At 40.2% G+C, this 22599-nt stretch overlaps 1 protein-coding gene across 1 annotated transcript; it reads left to right on the forward strand.

Moving 5' to 3' along the window:
- Positions 1-540: 540 nt before the first annotated feature.
- On the forward strand, positions 541-12424 carry LOC134826796 (basic proline-rich protein-like; the record flags this gene model as incomplete). The annotated part of the gene is given in 6 exon segments (XM_063839327.1): positions 541-690; positions 692-796; positions 849-1424; positions 1427-1577; positions 1913-2061; positions 12050-12424. Coding segments are annotated over 6 exon segments (1506 nt in total), but the record flags the coding sequence as incomplete, so codon positions are not given.
- Positions 12425-22599: the final 10175 nt, after the last annotated feature.

The raw sequence follows: 22599 nt of genomic DNA on the forward strand, positions 1-22599 counted from the left end.
CTATAACACCTGCCCAAAATCCCACCCACTCATCAATTAACATCCCTTATCCATTCCCTTCCAAACAACCACCATCATCCCCAACCTAAACCACACAACCTCCACCCCCAACCACACACAAAACCACCACCTAAAAAAAAAAAGAAATCCCACCCACCCCTTCTATTAACACCCACCTTAACCATAAAAAAAAAACAAAAAAAAAAATAATAAACAAACCCCCCCTAAACAACAAACAAAAAAAAAAACTCCCCACCCCAACCCAACCACCCCCTACACCACAACCCACGCAAACACAACAAACCCCCTCACCATCCTACACCCCACTAACACCTAAACCCCACCACCAAAAACCAAACAACACAACAAACCCCCACAATACAAAAACAACCCCTCCCCAAACCCCAACCCCCCACCAAAACACCACAAACTCCACCCATACAACCCCCCCCACCACCCCACAAAACAAACACCCAACACCACAAACCACAACACCATCCACAACCCACACACCCCCCAAACCCCAACAACACCCCCCCCCCCCCCAACCCCCCCCCACCCCCCCCCCCCCACCCCCCCCCCCCCCCCCCACACCACAAACTCCCCCCACCCCCACCACAACCCCCCACCCCCCCAAAACCAAAAACACAACCCTCAACCCCACACCCCAAAAACACACACCCAAACCCAAAACCCACCCTCAACTACCCCTATGCCACCCCCCCCCCCCCCCCCACCTCCCACCCCCAAACCCCCCCACACCCACCCCCAACCATCCCCCCAATCTCCAAAACAAATACAACACAACAACACTCAACAACCCAACCCACCCCACCCAACTACCCCACCCCCCACACCCCAATCCCCCACCAACACCCCCCCCCCCCAACCCACCACTCACCCCCCCCCCCCCCACCCCACCCACCCCCACCAAACACCACCAACCACCACACACCCCCCCACCCCCCCCCCCCCCCCCACACCCCCCCCCCCCCCCCCCCCCCACACCACCACAACCCAACACCACCACCCCCCCCCACCCACCCCCCAACCCCCCCCCCCCCCCCCCCCCCCCCCCCCCCCCCCCCCCCCCCCCCCCACCCCACACCCCCCCCCCCCCCCCCCCCACCCCCCCCCCCCCCCCCCCCCCCCCCCCCCACCACCCCCCCCCCCCCCCCCCCCCCCCACCCCCCCCCCCCCCCCCCCCACCCCCACCCCCCCCCCCCCCCCCCCCCACCCCCCCCCCCCCCAACACACCCCCCCCACCCCCCCCCCCCCCCCCCCCCCCCACACCCCCAACTCCCACCCCCCCCCCCCCCCCCCCCCCCCCCCCCCCCCCCCCCCACCCCCCCCCCCCACCCCCCCCCCCCCCCCCCCCACCCCCCCCCCCCCCCCCCCCCCCCCCACCCCCTCCCCCCCCTCCCACCACCCCCCCCCCCCCCCCCCCCCCCCCCCCCCCCCCCCCCCACCCCCACCCCCCCCACAACACACCCCCCCCCCCCCACCCCCCCCCCCCCCCCACACCCAACCAACCAACCAACCCCCACACCCAAAACCCCCCCCACCCCCCACACCACACCACACACACAACCACCAAAAAATAAACAACAACCACAACACCAAAAAACAAAACCACCACCTCAACCCCAACAACCACAATCAACACCACACACACACACACCCCACACCCCACCCTACACCACCCTACCTAAACACACCACAACTTCCCACCCAACAACACCCCCACACACCAACAAACACTTATAACAACCTCTCAAACAACATCAATCCCCACTCCCCCACCCATAGGTTTCATTCCAACAAAAACCCCCCAACCCCCCCACCTCACCCAACCACACTACCCCAAACACAAACATAATCTATACCATATAAATCATCTTTCTATCAAACACACACCCCCCCCCACCCCCCCCCCCCCCCCACCCCCCCCCCCCCCCCCCCCCCCCCCCCCCCCCCCCCCCCCCCCCCCCCCCCCCCCCCCCCCCCCCCCCCCCCCCCCCCCCCCCCCCCGCCCCCCCCCCACCCCACTCCTATTGGAGTGTACTACCTTTATCCCCCCCCCCCCCCCCCCCCCCCCCCCCCTTGCTTAAACATAAAAAAGTACTCAAACCCCTAAAAACAAACACCCACAAACCCTCCATTATAAACTGCCTAATACCTCTTAACTCATTTGAAATGAGCCATTTTCGAAACGCCACACTCCTTTTTACCCCCCAACCATCCTCCTTCCCATATAATATATCATTCTGATAAAACGCACCCATTGTAGTTGACGTCGCTGTTGCCGAGATCTAGCACGTGCACATATCTGTATCTACCCTCGTTTACCCCACTCTAATCCTCTTACCTTTATCCCCACTCTCTTTATAAGAAAAACCCTGTAATCATATATTATCTGGACTTTTTGGAATTAGTCAGATGCGTCTTGAATCGGTTTTTAATACTATAATCAAAGCACATACTAATCTGTTACATTTATCTATTCATTAAGTTCTGAGATCTACAAGTATGAGCACAGACTGTCGGCCTTTTTGTAATTTATTACAGTAACAATTTTTGTAACTGATGTGTAATATACTGCACGCAGATTGAACTTTGATTTATTTATTATTCGTGTATGTATTTCTGTGTAAATTTAATTTTATTCTTATTCTAATTCTAATTCTAATCAGAAACTTGATCAGGGCTTCCAAATTATTTTTAGTATCTATTACGTAGTGTAGCACACTAGGTGTACCTGGCGCATCGATCTATTACTGGTAGGTAGGTTTTACAAATAAAAGACGTTATAATTTGGAGTTTTGTCGGAAAAGATGAAATTCTAGAAAACTACTAGAATGTAATCCACAGAACTGATCTCAAAACTATATCGTGACTCGTGATGAATCTAAATCTTGTGAGGACAATGGTCATGTGACATGAAAGTGGAATGTTGTGAGCAGATAATGGGGACAAACTCTTTCAACAAGGTGAACTAGAGCGGTAATGAGAAATGGGTTGGTGGTCACGTGATGCATGGAACTAGGTTAATGGTGGATCTAATTATTGAGTGAAGCTTTTTGGTTGAAGTGAAATGCGTCTACAAAAACTTAATGAAAGTATGAAACTAATTGCTGGGAAATGTGCTCTTATACGTTTTTAAGGTGCTGTCTGTTGTTTCTAATGGAAAGTTGAGTTCTAATTTTAGAAACAAATATTTTAAAGTGGCTGTTCTACCTACAACCCACAAGTAAAACATGCCTGCTTGCACTGCTGTCGTAGTTATTTCACAAATAAAATAGTGGTTCGTATTTCTATCTTCATATTACCCAGGGACAAAGGAAATCGCGGCATGTACGGAATCGCGATTTTCCATTATATGCGACAAATTTTATGTTTAGTTAATGTATAGTCTTGTTAAAAATAGCGGTTTATCGCGATTTTGGCAATAATAATCGGAGATCTTTTGTCCCTGATATTACCTGGGTATGGGACTGAGTTAAGAGCAAAATCACAGTATCTCTTTTTCCTAGTCAGCTTTCTAGAAGGATGTAATACTTATCCGACTTTACCTATGGGCAATTAAGATAATAATTAGAAGATTACGTCTTTCATTAGATGTTCATCTGGTAAAGATATTTTTATTTTTTATATATATTTATATATATACCAAACCTATTATTTGTATTCTGTATTCATGTATAAATTGTATTTTTAGTAAGATTACTGATATTATATCATAGTTTGTCAAACATACAATCAAAGATTTTAAAAACATTATCTTTTCAAATATGAGATAAAATGCTGTAACGTTGATTCATGTATGGTAGTTATTTGTTATCACTGCAAAATGGTACGATATAAGAGTTTTACAGGGTGTTGCAAAGATCGTGTCCAAATTTTGAATTGGCTCTCAAAATCTAACAATTGAGGCTCAAAGTTTATTTTGTTTCAAATCGTAGACAAATTTTTAACATTTAAAATACCTTTTTGTTTTTATACCCTTCATGTCAAATATTTGTTTTACTTTCAAGTTTGTTCAACAAGTCTTTGTCTGCCTCACGCAACTTGTCGCACGTTTACCACTCACTAAAGGGTTCATTTCACAGATCAGTCATTGCTTATTAAAATTGAGCCGTAATTTCAAGCGCATATCACCAGTTAATATCTTCAATCCTGATTTCACGCATTCCATTCTTAATATGAAGATTTTTAGTGTATTTTTTCCTATAATGTTTATTTTAAACGTAATAGTAAATATTATGTACAAACTATTAGTAATAGTATATTAGTGATTATTAGTACCTTGAATACTCATACAAGTTCCCTGCAACCATCTACCATACCTGACCTTCCAATGTATCTCCGGTACGTGTGGTTGCCAGGTACGGCGACCTACATAACGTACTTGTCTCTGTAGACACATTACCTATTGCTGGTGATAGTCCTGGGACCGGCACCGAGCTAAACGTGCCTTGTGTCAGGACCGTTCACTTCTTGTGCCATCTCGACAGGTGCATGGGATTATTATACTGTTTAATTTAGTTTTACCGTGGAATGATGTAAAACAGTTTTAACATTTTTGAATACAAAATTCTAGAAATAAACGTGGAAGTGGCAAAGGAGAAAAATGGAAGTTCTTATTTCTATCTCTTACGACACTTTGTATAGTCGGTAGGTATGATAAGATGTCTGGGATAATGACACCTCATACTCTCCTCCCTGTTGTGAGCATCTCGACTTGTATATCCTCAAGGAAGAGCGTTACACTGCGCTTACTACTCTGTCGATCATGTAACAAGCAGGTTGGAGTGGTATTGGATTTCTGCGGGTATGATCCACAAGCAGGGTATATTCTACTCCTCGTGTCACTTCACCTCCATTGCTGTTATTGCTGCTAAGGGCTGCTAATATCCATTGTTTTTATGAAGAATCTGTGCTTTTTATCTCGTTTACATCGATTCGACCCAGACGGGCTCAGGGCGGTAAGCAAGTTGCGGATCAGATCGATACGCGGCCTCAAAAAAAACGTCGCTGGAGGCCGGGTCTTCTCATGGTCCATAATTTGGATAGGTTCCGACCGGGGACTCGGAGAAAAAGGGACTTCTCCCACCTGGGAAACACTGTTATCAGTTTAAAATTAAATCGGGAATTTAAGGGGGTTAATATTATGGAGTTATGACTTTTACTCAGCAATTGCTAATTACTTGAATAGGAAATTTTTAAAGGGACCTTCAACTCTTTAAAACAATAAAAAAAAAAGTATAAAGAAAAAGGGGAAAGGAAGGGAATGAACCCAATACCAGAAGTGAACCCCACCAAAAGAAAAAATGACCCTTGGGTAGCCCGGGTAAAATAAAGTAACTGAACGAAATTTTAAAAAAAGCGGAAGGAAAAAAGGAGAGGGGAAAAATGCTTTTGTGAACATCATCAGAAAGATTTGGGCACACGGTTTCGGGGTTTAAATACTGTCGGTTTAAGTCCCAAGACCCCAAAGCAATCACGTCAGTGATCATTTTCACGTTAAATGTGATGTCAAGGAGTCTTACATCAAGGTTCGTATTTGTACAAAAATAAGGTCGGTCTTTCAGAAGTTTTGAATTTATCTTCGGAGTCTGTATTATAAATCTTAAAAGAAGTGTCCTAAAAAGGGGTTTTGGGTAGAACACAGAAAAGAATAAGGTCAGAGATAATGAAGAGTAACGAAGGACCGCCCTTTAAAAAACTTTATAACCAAAAACAAAAAAGGGGAAATATTACTGTTAAAAAATGTGTACATGCCCACGGGAAATTAAAAAAGTCATCAAGTTTGTTGAAAAGTTTGGGTTGCAGTGCCCGGGAGTTATCATCAAATTTTGGTCGAGAAAGTTTAGGATTTTTGTCGTCACCACCCTCTCCATAAGGGGGGGTAGGGGGAAAAAAGGGACCGGTTTGGGGTTAGAGAAATGCAAATATTTCATGGGTTTGAGGTCGTCACAATCTGCGTTTCTTGAGAAGTTTTGCGAGACCGAACTTCTTTTTTTTGATTAGGGTGCCATGTAGTTGAATTAAACTTCCCTAAAAAATCAGCGAACTGGCTACTAGATTTCCCCCCAGGGGAAAAACCCTTTCTTTGTCTTAAAATCTGATCCCCAAAACAAAAAAAAGGTTTAAACAAATAAATTAAATAGTGTTTTGGTTTTCAGGGGAAAAAACCAAAAAAGTACCCGTTATTTCCTTTTTAGAAAAAAAATTGTTGTTCTTACAAGAAAACAAATAAATTTATTCGTTTTAAAAAAAGGGAATCTATTAGTGAAAAGCAGTGACGTACAACCTGAAGGTCTAGATTGGTATACGAGTGGTAAAGTCGTTCTGCATATTAAAAATCTTATTAGGAGCCTTTCCGGGGAACTTTTTTGACTTTAAATGCCCCAGTCGCAGTTAATTCTTTTGTTGTAGATAGAGTTCAGTTTGAAAAGTATCTTTTAAAACTTTTAAGCTTGTTGACTAAACGATATTGCTTTTGTGTACATTTATCCCCCGCTATAAATTAGATTATAAATTCTTGTGAAGTTTAGGGGAAACCCAAAAAATTTTCGGTAGACAAAGGTTGTCCCCGAAAAACGAAAATTAAATTTTTTAAGAATTCACATGTTCCGAATAATATCATCTCTACGAGTTTAAACCCGGGGTGTAAGTAAATTGCCACACACTTAGAAAGTGGATCGTGCCAAAGTTCGTTGGGAAAGGGGTTAAAGATTTTAAAAATTCTTTCAGAAAAACATAAATTATTGAAGCTTTATTACGGAGCAAATAAATAAAAAAAAAAGAAAACTGCGAGATAAATTTAAATCATCCCCTTTTTAAAATGGAATTGTAGGGGGTGAATTTTAGGGGGGGAGGAGAGGAAGTTAAGGCGAGGGGAAGATGGGGGACCTACTTTTTCCCCTCCCGGAAAATTTCCCAAAAATGAAAGTCCCTGTTTCCTCCATACGGGTGGCGAAGTTGGGGAAAACTCTTTAGGGTCTCCAAAATTTGCTAGGGGGAACAGACACGGGTTCCCCAAATTTGGTACCGAATCATGATGCCTCTTAATTTCCCCGTGTCAAAGAAAGCAAGGTCACCGGTGTGTGTGGCTAGGGGATACAAAAGGTTACTGGAACAGGGGGGAATCCCTTCCGGATGGAGGAAATATAGAATTTCATGATTTAAGGAAATTTTTATAAATTAAAAAAATTTCGCCCGACAGGAATTCGTATTATAGTAAACTTTTTAAGGGAAGGGAAAAGGGGTAAGGTTTGGAGGGAGAAAACAAGATCTAATTTACGAATGCTGATCTTGGGTTTACAAATATTTAGAACAAAGTAAAAATGAAAACCCTATTTAAAGAGGTTTTAGGGAAAGAAGTCTGTCTTGGGCCCCAAAAATTTTTAAACAAGGAAATGGGCTCCCTTTGCGAGGGAAAAAGAGTAAGTTGTTGAGCTCGCCTTTTTGAAAAGGTACTTTAGGATTCTGGAGATTTCTATTTTGCATCATCAGTCATGTCAAATTATCATTTTTAAATTTAAAATTTTTTCGTGATTTATTTTTGAAGCTGTAATTTTTAAATCTAATGTCCCATAAAAACTTTAATTAATTGTTTGTCCCTTTTTTTTCCTTCCTCTTTTTCCCTTTTCTCCCTTTAGTTTTTAAATTTTTTGCATAAATGGCTAACAACACTTTTAATGCTAATACCAAAAAACAAGTGGGGGGTGGATCGTTGGAACCTTAAAACGATTTACCCGCAATTCCCGTCGAAACCCGGGACCATACTTTCATGTACAACTCTACAAAGCTCCCAATAGCTGATGACAATTTTCTCATATGACAAGTTTCTTCTTTTTTCCCCCTTTAAATCAAAGATTAGTACATTTTAGCTTATGATTAATTTATATTTTACCTATAGTTTACTTAGTACTATCGAAAAATGAAAATTTTTTTAAAAAATTATTTCTATTAAATTTAGATTTTTATGTGTACAGTCTAGAGGAACACAGAAGAGCAATAACGGTTTTCTAAGGCAGGGGATTTAGGGTTTACAGTAGGTGCAATCTAAGACTTCAACAAAATTAAGACTTGTAAATTTACATCGCAAATTCAGCACTAGACTAGCATGGATAGCTAGGTATTAAGAATTGTTGGTAGCCGAAGTGTGGGTTCCTAGTTGGAGTACACTACTATTAAAGTGCGGGTACGCAAAGTGCGGGTACATAAAGTGCGGGGTACGCAAAGTGCGGGGTACATAAAGTGCGGGTACATACCATCATTTCGTTAGAGAAATATTCCGACGCTCCACCAGTCACATTCTTTACCGTACACTCCATCCGCGATTTTGAGAGGTGAGCACCTGATGACATGTCGGGAATTAGGTACTGTAAGTTATTAGCTGGTGTGTGTACTATGTGTGTTCTTATTACCACCATCAAACACACCCAAATACGTGTGTTACACACGCAAACTATGTGTGTTACCGCACTAGAATGTGGGTACATACCAAGGGTTACATACCAAGGGTACATACTAAAGATAATAGATATAGCGGGATTTATAGCCATTTCTCATCATGGCACTTTGAAAATAGCTGAGCTGGAGTAAGCCAGTTCAAAGAAACAACCGAATTATTTGATTTATAGACTTGATCACGGGCGGGGAGTCAACACTGCTAGATTATTTCATACGCAATTCCAATCAATAAACAATTAATCTTAACAAGCGTCCAATCCGACACTCACATGGCTGTCACGTGATTCCTTCCACCCCTAGTATCAAGTCTATCAATCACTTGTTATTGCCAGATCAGCGGTAGGTAAAAGTGCGGTTAGCTTTCAAGAACTAAATATAGCTCCAAACATCCGCTCTCACACATGACATGAATATTTTGGGAATCCCAGCAATGCTAGATATGTTACTAGATATGTTAGTATGTCACACGCGCTCTAGCAACTCTTACATGGAACTTACAATACACTCGGTGTTAATTCCCGCTTAGTTTGTGTGAGACCCAATCAAGACCTGCAGCACACACTAATTACAGAGATATACAAGTTTAATTACTGCACAATTAACCAGGGCAGAGTACCAGCTGGTCAGATCTAGAGACTGGGACTGATCAAGGGACCAGGAGCCAGCCACATGCACCCACTAAAACACCCGACAGTAAGTATTCTTGTTAGAGTGTCTAGCCATCAGGTAGAGTAAGTAGCACCGCCCAGTTAGTCTTACGCAATCCCTTGGCGACCATGGCGCGTAACTCTGGCATGAGCCACCGTGGCGACTTAACCTTATGCCACGTGTGAGAAGGTGGCTAGAGAGAGGGATAGCTGGTAGGGATAGCTGTAGCAGTGGAAGAAGACAGATTAAACTCACATCATCTTTTATCGTGAGCAAGCGTCCATTATTAATACCTTCGTAGGTTACGGGTTAGCCCGTCATTGAAGCGGTTACTTTTTGAGTAGCAAAAATATTTTTGTGACTTAATAAATCTTCCGTACTAGCGATACATTTTTGAGTACATATCTTATTGAATCACAGGGCACTTGTTGTCGTAAAATCAGAATGTTCGGAAAGGTAACAATCCGTAAATAATTTTCTCAAGGAAGTATCAGTTGTAAAGTTTTTGAAGAATGTAAAGTGCAGATCAAATATTGCGAAGATGCGAAATACATGTATTTGAAGATATCTATCAATATGATTCATTTGATATGATGAGCCGGAGCGGTGAATATGAAAGTTCACCATGAAGATATATAATAAGGAATTTGTACCGGAGTATAGTCACATAGCCATAAAGCCGCATCCTCCCTACACTAATATAATTTCAGGGAAAACACGCGACTTAGGCTGTAACAGAAACCTTACAGGGTTCACCAGCTAGCAACGTGTAATACTGGTGTGTACTGTGTTAGTGTGTAATACTGGTGTGTACTGTGTTAGTGTGTAATACTGGTGTGTAGTGTGTTAGTGTGTAATACTGGTGTGTACTGTGTTAGTGTGTAATACTGGTGTGTACTGTGTTAGTGTGTAATACTGGTGTGTAGTGTGTTAGTGTGTAATACTGGTGTGTACTGTGTTAGTGTGTAATACTGGTGTGTACTGTGTTAGTGTGTAATACTGGTGTGTACTGTGTTAGTGTGTAATACTGGTGTGTAGTGTGTAAGTGTGTAATACTGGTGTGTACTGTGTTAGTATGTAATACTGGTGTGTACTGTGTTAGTGTGTAATACCGGTGTGTACTGTGTTAGTGTGTAATACTGGTGTGTACTGTGTTAGTGTGTAATACTGGTGTGTACTGTGTTAGTGTGTAATACTGGTGTGTACTGTGTTAGTGTGTAATACTGGTGTGTACTGTGTTAGTGTGTAATACTGGTGTGTAGTGTGTAAGTGTGTAATACTGGTGTGTACTGTGTTAGTATGTAATACTGGTGTGTACTGTGTTAGTGTGTAATACCGGTGTGTACTGTGTTAGTGTGTAATACTGGTGTGTACTGTGTTAGTGTGTAATACTGGTGTGTACTGTGTTAGTGTGTAATACTGGTGTGTACTGTGTTAGTGTGTAATACTGGTGTGTACTGTGTTAGTGTGTAATACTGGTGTGTACTGTGTTAGTGTGTAATACTGGTGTGTACTGTGTATGTGGTAATACTGGGTGTGTACTGTGTTAGTGTGTAATACTGGTGTGTACTGTGTTAGTGTGTAATACTGGTGTGTACTGTATTAGTGTGTACTGTGTAATACTGGTGTGTACTGTGTTAGTGTGTAATACTGGTGTGTACTGTGTTAGTGTGTAATACTGGTGTGTACTGTGTTAGTGTGTAATACTGGTGTGTACTGTGTTAGTGTGTAATACTGTGTGTACTGTGTTAGTATGTAATACTGGTGTGTACTGTGTTAGTGTGTAATACGGTGTGTACTGTGTTAGTGTGTAAATACTGGTGTGTACTGTGTTAGTGTGTAATACTGGTGTTGTACGTGTTAGTGTGTAATACTGGTGTGTACTGTGTTAGTGTGTAATACTGGTGTGTACTGTGTTAGTGTGTAATACTGGTGTGTACTGTGTTAGTGTGTAATACTGGTGTGTACTGTGTTAGTGTGTAATACTGGTGTGTACTGTGTTAGGTGTAATACTGGTGTGTACTGTGTTAGTGTGTAATACTGGTGTGTACTGTGTTAGTGTGTAATACTGGTGTGTACTGTGTTAGTGTGTATACTGGTGTGTACTGTGTTAGTGTGTAATACTGGTGTGTACTGTGTTAGTGTGTAATACTGGTGTGTACTGTGTAGTGTGTAATACTGGTGTGTCTGTATTAGTGTGTACTGTGTAATACTGGTGTGTACTGTGTTAGTGTGTAATACTGGTGTGTACTGTGTTAGTGTGTAATACTGGTGTGTACTGTGTTAGTGTGTAATACTGGTGTTGTACTGTGTTAGTGTGTGCTGTGTAATACTGGTGTGTACTGTGTTAGTGTGTAATACTGGTGTGTACTGTGTTAGTGTGTAATACTGGTGTGTACTGTGTTAGTGTGTAATACTGGTGTGTACTGTGTTAGTGTGTAATACTGGTGTTGTACTGTGTTAGTGTGTTAATACTGGTGTGTACTGTGTTAGTGTGTAATACTGTGTTAGTATGTAACAGAAGGCGCTAAATGTGACATTCAGTTTATGTGCGGTTTAGTAAATATACATGTGGCCTGTGGCCGGATTGCTATATATAATAGGTTTTACCAAAGCTGTAATTTACACATAGTAGAAATGGCTAAAGGGAGGTGGTCTAAAATCGTCCAAATCTGGCTTGCTGCGTAATATAACGTTTAACAATCCCGCCGCGGCCGTAACGAAGTAGCTATAATATACTATATAAACTATATGCAGGGTAACACTGGAGCCGTTCATTCAGTGACAATCGAACTGAAACATAGATCTCAAAGATCAGATCGTTTCTTTGGTTACCTCGTATTTAATGATTATTAAATGTATGCGTTAAATGATATTTCATTAATGCGCGATATTTATGCGTGAATGTGTACAATTACAGGAACAAATGGCTACGAACGGAAAGCATAACACAACATGTGATTTAAATGAACCTACCACAGCTACCCACGCCTACCACGCTGCCCACACCTACCCGCCCTATCACGCTGCACCACACTACCATCATTACCCACACCTGCACCACACCTACCCTCCTTACCAGCTGACCACACCTACCCTCCTTCCACCTGCACTACACCTACCCTCCTTACCACGCTGCACTACAACACCTACCTCCCTTACCACGTCTGCACCAGTCACCAACCTACCCCCTTACCCACGCTGCGCCACACCTAACATCCTTACCACGCTGCACCACACCTACCCTCCCTACCACAACCACGCTGCACACCGTGCAATTAGGTTCACTTTTTGATATAAACAAATTAAAGATGAATTTTAAGAGAAGTATAGCTTCAACAACACAAAGAACACATTTTGTCTCATTTTTTCTCACCGAGTCTTCAGTTCGACGCTCTGCATCCAAACCCTGCACTTGGATTACTTAACAAAGAACTCTCAGATTAAATACTATTTCATTGCAACACTTTCAAGTTACAGATTGAATGAAATGAACTGAGCTGATTGTTCCAATTTATAGAAAAGTCTTATAAAAAGTTCATGAATTTTTAAGCGCAAGAAGTTTTAAACAACTCTTGCAATCTTTAAACCCAATGTTGAAACAACAAATTTGCTTGATATGAAATACATTAAAGCCAGGTTATGGTAACATTTCAGAACCAACTTCAGAGTCAACAGAGTTGAGCAACAATTACAGGAATAAGGACGGTTACACCGCAACTAGCATAATAAATGGCCCTACATTACACTTTTCAACGTTCACCGCCCAAGATTCAGATACTTAGCTTTCAGGAGAACACAATTGATGTGTTAGGGACATGCCAAGAGAACGGGGAGCTAGGTTTTGGGGGTTAGCTATGAAATACAAACGTTCAGCCTATCAACTTTTCAAAAATTAATGTAATAATTATGTTTAAATAATTATGTTGTTATTGAAATGACATTGCGATTAAATTTCAATCGCAGCATGGTTATGTAATGAAGCTATTTTAGAGAATGAAATAACATGTGTCAAATAAAGCTGCTGTTGTCTAAAGTCACGCCTGAATTCCACAACAATCGACGCGTTTTGATTTATTTCCTACACAGTACACAGTCATATCCACAGTGCTTATTGGACGATTTAAAGTAACGCAAGTACTAAGTTCAAAAAACAGGAATATCAAATTATTCTCTACTCAGGTGAGATGTAGTCTGGTGTCCCACCGCAGTGCTGGATTAAAAAGACCGTCTCGTCCACCCTCATTCAGGTCCCCAAAATCAGCTAACTTCATGTGACCCCCTGTCGTCCAGTAACAGGTTTTGTCTGGTTTGAATCCCTGAGAAATAGATAAGTAGGTCACGTGGGATACAGCCATTCACTTAATGTTCAACATAGGCAAATGGTTTTTATTCTTTTATTGTTTCACGAAAAAATGCACTGCCGATGGCGTGTCTGTTAGGTAGCTCGTATTTGATGTCACTTGCCCCTCCAAGAGCCACTCACCTGTGAATGAAGCCCATTCGTGCACGACATTGACGCAGCAATTAGCTCGGCCGTGTAAAACTTGGCCCATTTTTCCGAATCTCGTACTGAGACATGGAGGTTGACAAGATCGACGCCCGCATGTACTTCCATCACCATGTAGAGGTAGCGGCGCTTGGAACGCGTAGAAATAACTTGATTAACCACTCGCTCTCCGGGAAGGCCATGATGTCGCTCTCCTCCCACTAATACGCGGTGTCTGATCCTCTTGAGCTGTGTGGGGGGTAAATGTTTACTTTTCTTGTGCCCAGACACGGGCCGGGAGAAAGGGAAAAAAAAAAATGTTTTAACCTAGACCCTCTCTCTCTTACACGGGCTTCCAATAAGAGCATTATCACGTTTTTACTAACCGACAACATCTTATCTCCTGACTTGTTATGTAGGTATGCTGATATAGTTATATATATTATCATATTCATGTGCAGTACATTATATGCTATAATTCAAGTACATACGCATTCCTCTAAGGCTGTAAGACAGTATTAAGCTCGATATTTTAATAGGTGTGGATAGTGGAGACCAATGTGTCAACGAATCCCTAAAAATTTTGACCGTGAAAGTACTTCACTGCATCACCGTGGTTCGGGAGGAGAGTGTACCCTTCTGAGCAGTGCGAAAGTATTTAAATGCAGAGCAAGGCGAGTGTGTCCGCTCTGCAACCGGCTAGCCAATCACATCTCGTTATATCCTGTCAGGTGTGCAGGAGAACGAAAATAGTGAAGAGACACGTGGATATGTCACGTGGCATCTACAGACTGCACGACATGAACAGTGCAGTGTTAGGATGTTTTCATTAATTTAGAGCCAATATATAATAGACATTTGTATTTTGTATATCTACTTACCTAAGTTAGGCACATCAGGACACCTATGTACTGCAGAGACATGTGATTTACATCTGAGGTGATCTGTATTGAATACTACATTATAATGTAGATACAACCAGTCGAACGCTGTAAAACAAGCACCTTGAACTTTCATCCATCTAACATCTTTTAACACGGGTTTAAAATTAGTATTAATATATAATTAAACGTTACAGTAATTACATATTTTAATGCAAGAGAAGCAGCAGTGCAGCGTGTATGTGCGGTGTAATATAATCATATCACAGCACTTCCATTCTGGGTGAATGTATAATTATATTTGCCTACGGCCACGGTGCACAGTGCACACACACCCCTCTCTCTCTCTCTCCTGTAGAGAGCCAGGACAGAAAAGAGAGAGAGAGAGAGTGCCTGTAATAGCTTACTTATCACCTGAGACCTGAGTAGCCTAGCTGTAGTTTTTACACTGTGCAAGGTTAGCGACAAGGCGGTCTCGGCGATAGCTCCTGGAAAGAAATACCAGCAAATATTGAGGTTTCTGTATAATGTAATTCTTTTATTCAATAGAAGTTGACTAGGACAATGCTGATGGGCGACATGGGCTTATGAAGAGTCTTATCTAAAGCTGCGATCAATAAAACAATGCCGCGACTTCAAGTAACTTAGAGTTTAATAATCTAAGAATTCATTTATTAAGTCAACAATGACAATTATAGCATGAACAGGGACCTGAAAATAAGTTGTATCGATTATAAAAAATTGATTTCAAGAAGTAAGATTATCCCTTGGCCTTGTCTATTCACTAAGTAATATCGATAAACTACAACATTTCAAAATCCGATTAAAAAGACTAGGCCCTCGTGATTAAACTAGATGACCGTATAGAATTATTTAATTTGCGAAGTTTCTCAACCATTTCAGATTTGCTGAGCGCTTCCATGGCATAGATTGCCTATTCTTCTCCTGTGCCTCACCAGATAAAATGGAATTGATATAGATCATAGATTGGATTGTACCATAAATCTAAACTATTACCTTTTAAACGTCACTGAAATTAATACAAAAGTAACAGTTCAAACCGCCAAAATCAATTTGCTTTACACAGAGAATGACTATACTGATAATGTTCTATATGTTCTTACCACTTGCAAACTTCGCCAAAGGCACTCTTCAATGATTTTGCAATTCTGAAAAATCACTGTAACGGTCCTAAATCCCTTAAGATCTTCGAAAGGCTCCTCATCTGAATTTTTAACTGTATTTGTGACATAATTCGGTTATAAAAAAGCAATAGTAATCGCTATTACACATATTCCACATTTCTTACCAACCGCTTTCACCAGTGTGAAATAATAATAAATTCAAGGAGATCTTGAGCAGAGGAGAATTTGGGCTGAAAACTTACATCGTTTGAGGAAGGCCTTGAAATTCTTGTTTCGTCTTAGAGCAGGATTTATCGAGCTCTGATGCGATAGCAGAGAAAGAATCCTGAAAGGAATACGAAACTATAGTTTAAAAAACTGAATTGCTACTTCTCAATTAATTTGTCACGAATAAAGCTGATAGATATTCAAGATTTGAAATTACAAATCTACTACAAATGAATTAAAAAACCAACCAAGAAAGTTTCGATGTGTAATCTGTGCTTGTTGTTTAACCAATACATCTTCTAACTCTGGATTAGTACTAACACATCTTGTGAGGCCAGCTGGCCTTCTTCTTTCAACTGCTCAACGATCATGGCTATAAATGATTCAAGTCAATCGATTAATTCATAGGTCCAATTCTCATGGTATCATAGACAAATGTCATGATTTTCACATACTTTTAGACTCTTGAGAAGGTTGCAGAATCCAATGTTGATTTTAGAATGAAGCAAAAACCAAAATGTATGCAAAACATGTTTCATCATTATTTGTTCATTATACCAATTCATATCCGGAAATATTAAATTGAGAGTTATATTTGTCAAGAATACATCTGATACATTCCACTTGCGTTGATATAACAGCATCCAAAAGGTGATGGTCATGTTTATTTTATCAAATACCAGATAAATTGGAAACATTAACATAAAATCAGTAATGAGGTTCTCATTGTGCTTGACAATTCCTCCATTAACCTTGTAAACTTTTGACAAAGGGTCGTTGATGGGTTCTTACATGTCACTTGTAATGGGAACAAGGTCTACATTGATGATTACAGAACATGGATGAATTAGTGTGGACAAAACATCTCGCTTAAATAAATTGTAAAAAACGACCTGTGCAACTTTTCAATTAGCAAGATTGCTGTAGTCTGATAAATATTGTAGAAGGAATGTGATCAGCTATATACCTCGGTCTTTTCCCCCGCAATGGGTGACAACCGTACTTGTGACCCAAGTCTTGTACAATTTGCTTTTTGTGTTTTGTAACATGAGTTGATGTTAGGGCTAAATATCTCAACAGCAAAGGATACTGGAAGTATAATGTGGCTTGGAAGAACATGCGGAGGTTCTGTTTATAATCCTTTGTTTATAGATCCCTAAATTAACGCACAGCTGAGCAGATCATATTTCTTAATTATGAAAGAGCGGCATATCGGTTCTCTGACTCCTTTTTACCTTTCTTTTACTTAGTTGGTCCGTTTACCATGGTAACAGTTGACTGTACAAATGCAGTAGATAAACTATACCTCAAGGACGATAGACAATAGGAATACCGATGTTAATTCCTGCACATCTTAAACATGTACTGATCGGCTCTAATCTGAGCAACATAATTTTGGTAAATAAATCATCCAGCAGTAGCCCCAGAGGAGATTGGAAATCAGATTGGATCTTTTAATTGGGTTTCATCTGATCTTCTCGTTTGACCATTTTAGTATCTGCAATGGGTATTTAATCGAGTGAGATTTAAATAAAGATTTCAAATAATAACAAGATAGAAGAATTATCAAATTAAGACTAATATGAGGATTGATTCCAACTTTTTATAGAAATTGTCTACTACAAAATTTTCACATCTTTTCATGGTAATTATTAATTTTTTGGATCGCAGGGTAAAACCAACAAATTTAAATACATTATCAATTATATTCGATAATGGTATATATTACATATATCCTATACACAGAGCTAGAGGAGGCATAGGAAGAGAAATTTTGAGAATCTTGTACTGACCTTATCATTGCAAATAATGATAAATAAAAAAGCTTTGACAGTGGGTATGCTTTAGTTTTAAGTTCAATTCAATTGAATTATTAAGTTTGATGTGATCTCAAATCATTTGAAACCTAATGACTTTTACTATAGTATTGACTATCGTTAACAGTACACTACAATGTAAGTGTACTGAAGGGGTACCCTAAGATAATACCGATTTGTTGGCAGGGCCATTGGCGAAGTGTACGTAGCTGTATGAGCTGCCCCTTGAAGAATTTTATACCCCCAAACATTTTTTCACCTTGTCCAAATTTTCAAGTGGATGGGATAATAAACAAGGCAGACTTTTAAAAATTACCTGAAATTTAGAAATATGCCGCCCCCAATCATTACGTTGGGCAGCCATTACACCATTGGGGATGCCCCCACTCATGTAACCCTCGATCATAGTTTCCCATCACTCGGCTGAGTCAATCAAGGAGATGTGTAATTTCGCACACAAATGTGTAATTTCGCATGGACCTGATGGAACCCTTAGCTAACCTTCTCAACTGAGTGACACTGATATTAGTGGCGTAACGTTGAATTTAGGCACTCCTTAATGCTTTTGCTAAAAGTTTAAATTTTAAGTCATAGATCAAGCTTCTTAATTTTAAAATTTAAGAATAATCTTTTACCCTAACTATGATGTGGTGACATTTCATGCTTAACTAAAATTCAACTTTGAAATTAATAGATTATTAGTTACGACAAAATTATAGTTTAAAACATCCATTCTGGCAGTGTTTACAATATTATAATTTATGATAATAATAATCGGGGGGGGGGGGGGGGGGGGGGGGGGGGGATCATACACTTCGTACCGGACATGGACGTTGGTGGGTGGGTCATTTTTTCTCCCAAAAACACAGTTAGTACATGGTACTAACTGGTGGGTCTACTGCCCATTTCCAGAAAAACAGTTTAGTACATGGTACTAAGGGGTTCATTTTTTGGGTGTCCAACCCCAGGAAAAACCATTTTAACCTCTAATTCATTTTGGGAATGGGTTTTGAGGTTTTTTGAGTTTTTTTTTTGGGTTTTTGTAATTTTAAAAATTTGTTGTGTAACTTTTTTATCTAATCGACTACATTGAAAACAAAACCCCTACTAAATTAGTGGGTATAATTTTCCCATTTCCAATGTTTAATGAGCTGTTTTAAAGCAATTTATGGGTGGGTATCTTATTCTATATACAAAAAACAGTTAGTACCATAATTTTTCGACAGTTAGTACCGCAAACGGCGGCAAAAGGGGTGGGTGTCTTACGTATTATCCAAAAAACAGTTAATACCGCAAAGGGGGTGGGTGGGTCTAGTGAAAAATATCCAAAACTAAACTTAGTCGACGTGATGTCCGGCACTTGGGTACCTGATTCCCCCCCCCCCCCCCCCCCCCCCCCCCCCCCCCCCCCCCCGTAATAATAATGATAATTCTATACAGTTACATAATTGAAACAATTATGGCCCCTTATTTATGATATGTATTGATTGAATAATTGGTAACAAATGTAACATAACATAACATTATAAATAATGCCTCTCTGGGCATCTCAAAAAGAAATTCACAGAAAATGAACACTTTACGTTTGAAACCATATAATAATTACAAACTTTTAAAAATTTTCAACTAAATACCTTTTATATTAACCTTCTTCCTCTTAGCTACCAATGGATTCTCTTTCATATAACTTACATAACTATTTATATTCCTATTAGACACAGACACAGCTAACAATATCAATAACAATCTTGATGCTGAAACCACCAATAAATATTTTGCTGAAATAGGTCCAAAGATCCAAGCAGAAGTGCAGCTGGAAAATGAAAATGAATTTCTATCTTATCTACAAAATGAGCAGATTGACAACGAGACCAGCTTGAATAGCTTTACTGAAATAACTGAGTCCAATATCTTAGACTATGTGGCAAGTATCCCTTGTAGCAAATCCACTAATGATCATATACCATTGAGAGTGTTTAGACAAATTTTACCTGCATTTATTGCTCCATTAACACATCTTGTAAATTTGAGTTTATCCAGTGGCATCATGCCAAACAGCTGCAAGGTTGCAAAAGTCACCCCAATCCATAAGGATGGTGATACTGAGAACCCTAGTAATTATCGACCAATCTCAATTTTACCGATTCTTGGAAAGTGCATCGAATTTTGTGTGAACTCCCAACTGACTCAATATCTTGATGAAAAGGGAATACTTTCAGAGCATCAATATGGTTTCCGTAAAGATCACTCTACAACTTATCTCATGTTAGATCTGTTTGATCGTATATTTACTGCTAAGAACAGTGCCAAGCATCCTGCAATTATCTTCCTGGACATCAGAAAGGCATTTGATACTGTTAACCATGATATTCTAATTCAAAAGCTGAAGCATTATGGAATAAAAGATACTGCATTGAGCTGGTTTAGGAGCTTCCTCACAGATAGATTACAGCAAACTAGAGTTGGGAGTAGGATAAGCAGTGTACATTCATTGAACTCTGGAGTGCCTCAAGGAAGTATATTAGGACCAATTCTATTCAGCATTTTTATCAATGACCTGCCTAATGCATGCCTATTTTCTAAACCTTATCTATTTGCTGATGACGGTGCATTTTATTTTGACAATATATCTAGAGGAAACTATGGTAACATCAAACAAGAGTTGAAATTAGTTATCAGATGGCTTCAGGCTAATAAACTATCCCTGAATAATGAAAAAACAAAACTAATGATCCTTGACTCTAAGCCTAACCTTGATGCCATCCTTGTTGAAATTTGTGATGACCTTACTTTGGTAATCTGTGAAACTAAATCCCATAAGTACCTTGGACTTATAGTTGACAGCAGATTGACATTTAATGAACATATTGATAACATTAAGAAAAAGATATCCAAAAGAATTGGTGCTATGTATAGATCAAAAAAACTTCTCCCTCTTAAGTTCAGGAAGATGTTTGCTAATGCACTTATGTTGCCACATTTTGACTACTTAGACACCATCTGGTCAAGAACATATAAAAAACGACTAGGAGAGTTAGATATCATGTACAAAAAGGTTGCTAAAATAGCCCTAGATGTAAACATCAGAGAGAGGTCGGTTAATGTATACAAAAATATGGGATGGCTTCCTCTCCATTTGAGACGACAGGTTCATCTTAGTTCATATATACAGTACCGTATAATCAATGAAACATGTCCAAAGCATTTTATCGGGAAATTCTCGTATATTTCTGGTGGATCACGTGAGGCAGAAAACTGCAATCTTTATACTCCTAAATCAAGATCTCACAAGGAGTTTAACTATCTAGGAACCAAGGCCTGGAACATATTACCAAAGTCCCTTAGAGAGTGTGACGACGTTAAGAAATTTTCTAAGTTATACAAAGAAACTCTTATGAATATGGTGCTAACTGATGAGAATTACCAAGGGGATAACTCTTACGATAAATTCATGATCCCACCCAACACTAGCCAATGTATCTAGGCAGTTATGTTATTTCAGTTAAGTTATCTCAGTACATAAGTGAATCCAATCCATCCCCTGCAATCAAAGTATTTCCATGCCTATTAAGCTATTACAGGAAATTAGGAACATCAGTGGAAAGGTGCACTGTCAATCATTATTGCTCCATACCTCCAGTCCTCCTGTTATGTGCAATTCTCACTGCTATGTATGCTCCTCATTTGTATCAATTATATTGATGCTACATTGTTATAGAATATGAAATAATTTTCAACCGTATTAATTTATTAACTAAAAATTATTCAAACAATATACACATAATATAGCAATGACCCTATATAAAAATAATTATAATTATAAAAATTCTGTAAAAATGGTACAAATTTAAAAACTGAGGTAAAATAAAACCCTTTGTAATAATATATGTAAAATCCACTAAATCACATCACAACAAAAAGCAGTTTAGACCACCATCCAACAAGCACTCCATGACTTTTTAGGGTTTAAGAGTGTTGATCAGGTTAAGGTCCAAATCACTTATTGCCGTGGGTGGAAGGGTTCTGGTACCTCTGTACCCCCTGATAGAGATTATACAGGTTCTGAGTAGATCAAAACGCAGTCTGCGTCTGACAAATGACATCACATCACAATACCGTTGGCCTTTCTTTAGGCTGATCTTTTCAGCGAGATGTTTTAGGAACTGTGAAGCCTCGGTTGCCATTCCTCCTGTAGTACTGAACACCAGTGGCGTGAAGGAAGCCTTTTCAACATTTAGGACTCTGTCATTGTACTCACGTTTTTTGTTTTTCTCGTGAGATTGGTACATCTGTGAGATGCTCTTGTCACTGTTGGACTGGGCTTGAGGGTGAAGTACCCTTACATCTGTGAATGCCCTGTCCAGCGGCGACCAAAACGATCTCGCACTGATGTCCAGTCTTGCACCATCCTGTCTATTTGTTCCATTAGATAGTTCAAGTGTGTGAGGAACGGAGAGAAGCTGGGGTTCTGTTTCAACGTCTTTGCAAACAGTGGTTAGGAGTTCAGCTATTGTGTCTCTTAGTGAATTGTGTCTAAGTGAAACGTAGCCTCCGATTTTGCAGGTTAGAGTATGGTTGATATGATTTTGTTTTCCACATACACATAGGGGACTTCTGTTAGCTGTAGACAGTGTAAGGTTATATCTGAGTGAGAGGGCATCAAAGAATTCCTGTTTGTTAAGGACGTACCCACATGCTTTTAGAGGGAGTGTAGATAACCAAATGGATGCTCCTTTTTCACTAAGGAGTTCTAATTGCCTTTGTGTTGATGGGGATACCTCATTCATAATAGTTTCACGTTGGTGTTTGTAAAGCTCTTCCTTACGCTTCTTTACTTCATTTATGATGTCATGCTGCAGTTCTTCGTTTAGTTGGAAAGTAGTAAGCTGTTGAAAAACTGCTTCTGTGAGCTGTTTTGTAGCATTTACTGA

Source organism: Bolinopsis microptera, chromosome 1 (genome assembly GCF_026151205.1).
Source record: "Bolinopsis microptera isolate Bmic1 chromosome 1, MBARI_Bmic_1.0, whole genome shotgun sequence".
NCBI classification, from domain to species: Eukaryota; Metazoa; Ctenophora; class Tentaculata; order Lobata; family Bolinopsidae; genus Bolinopsis; species Bolinopsis microptera.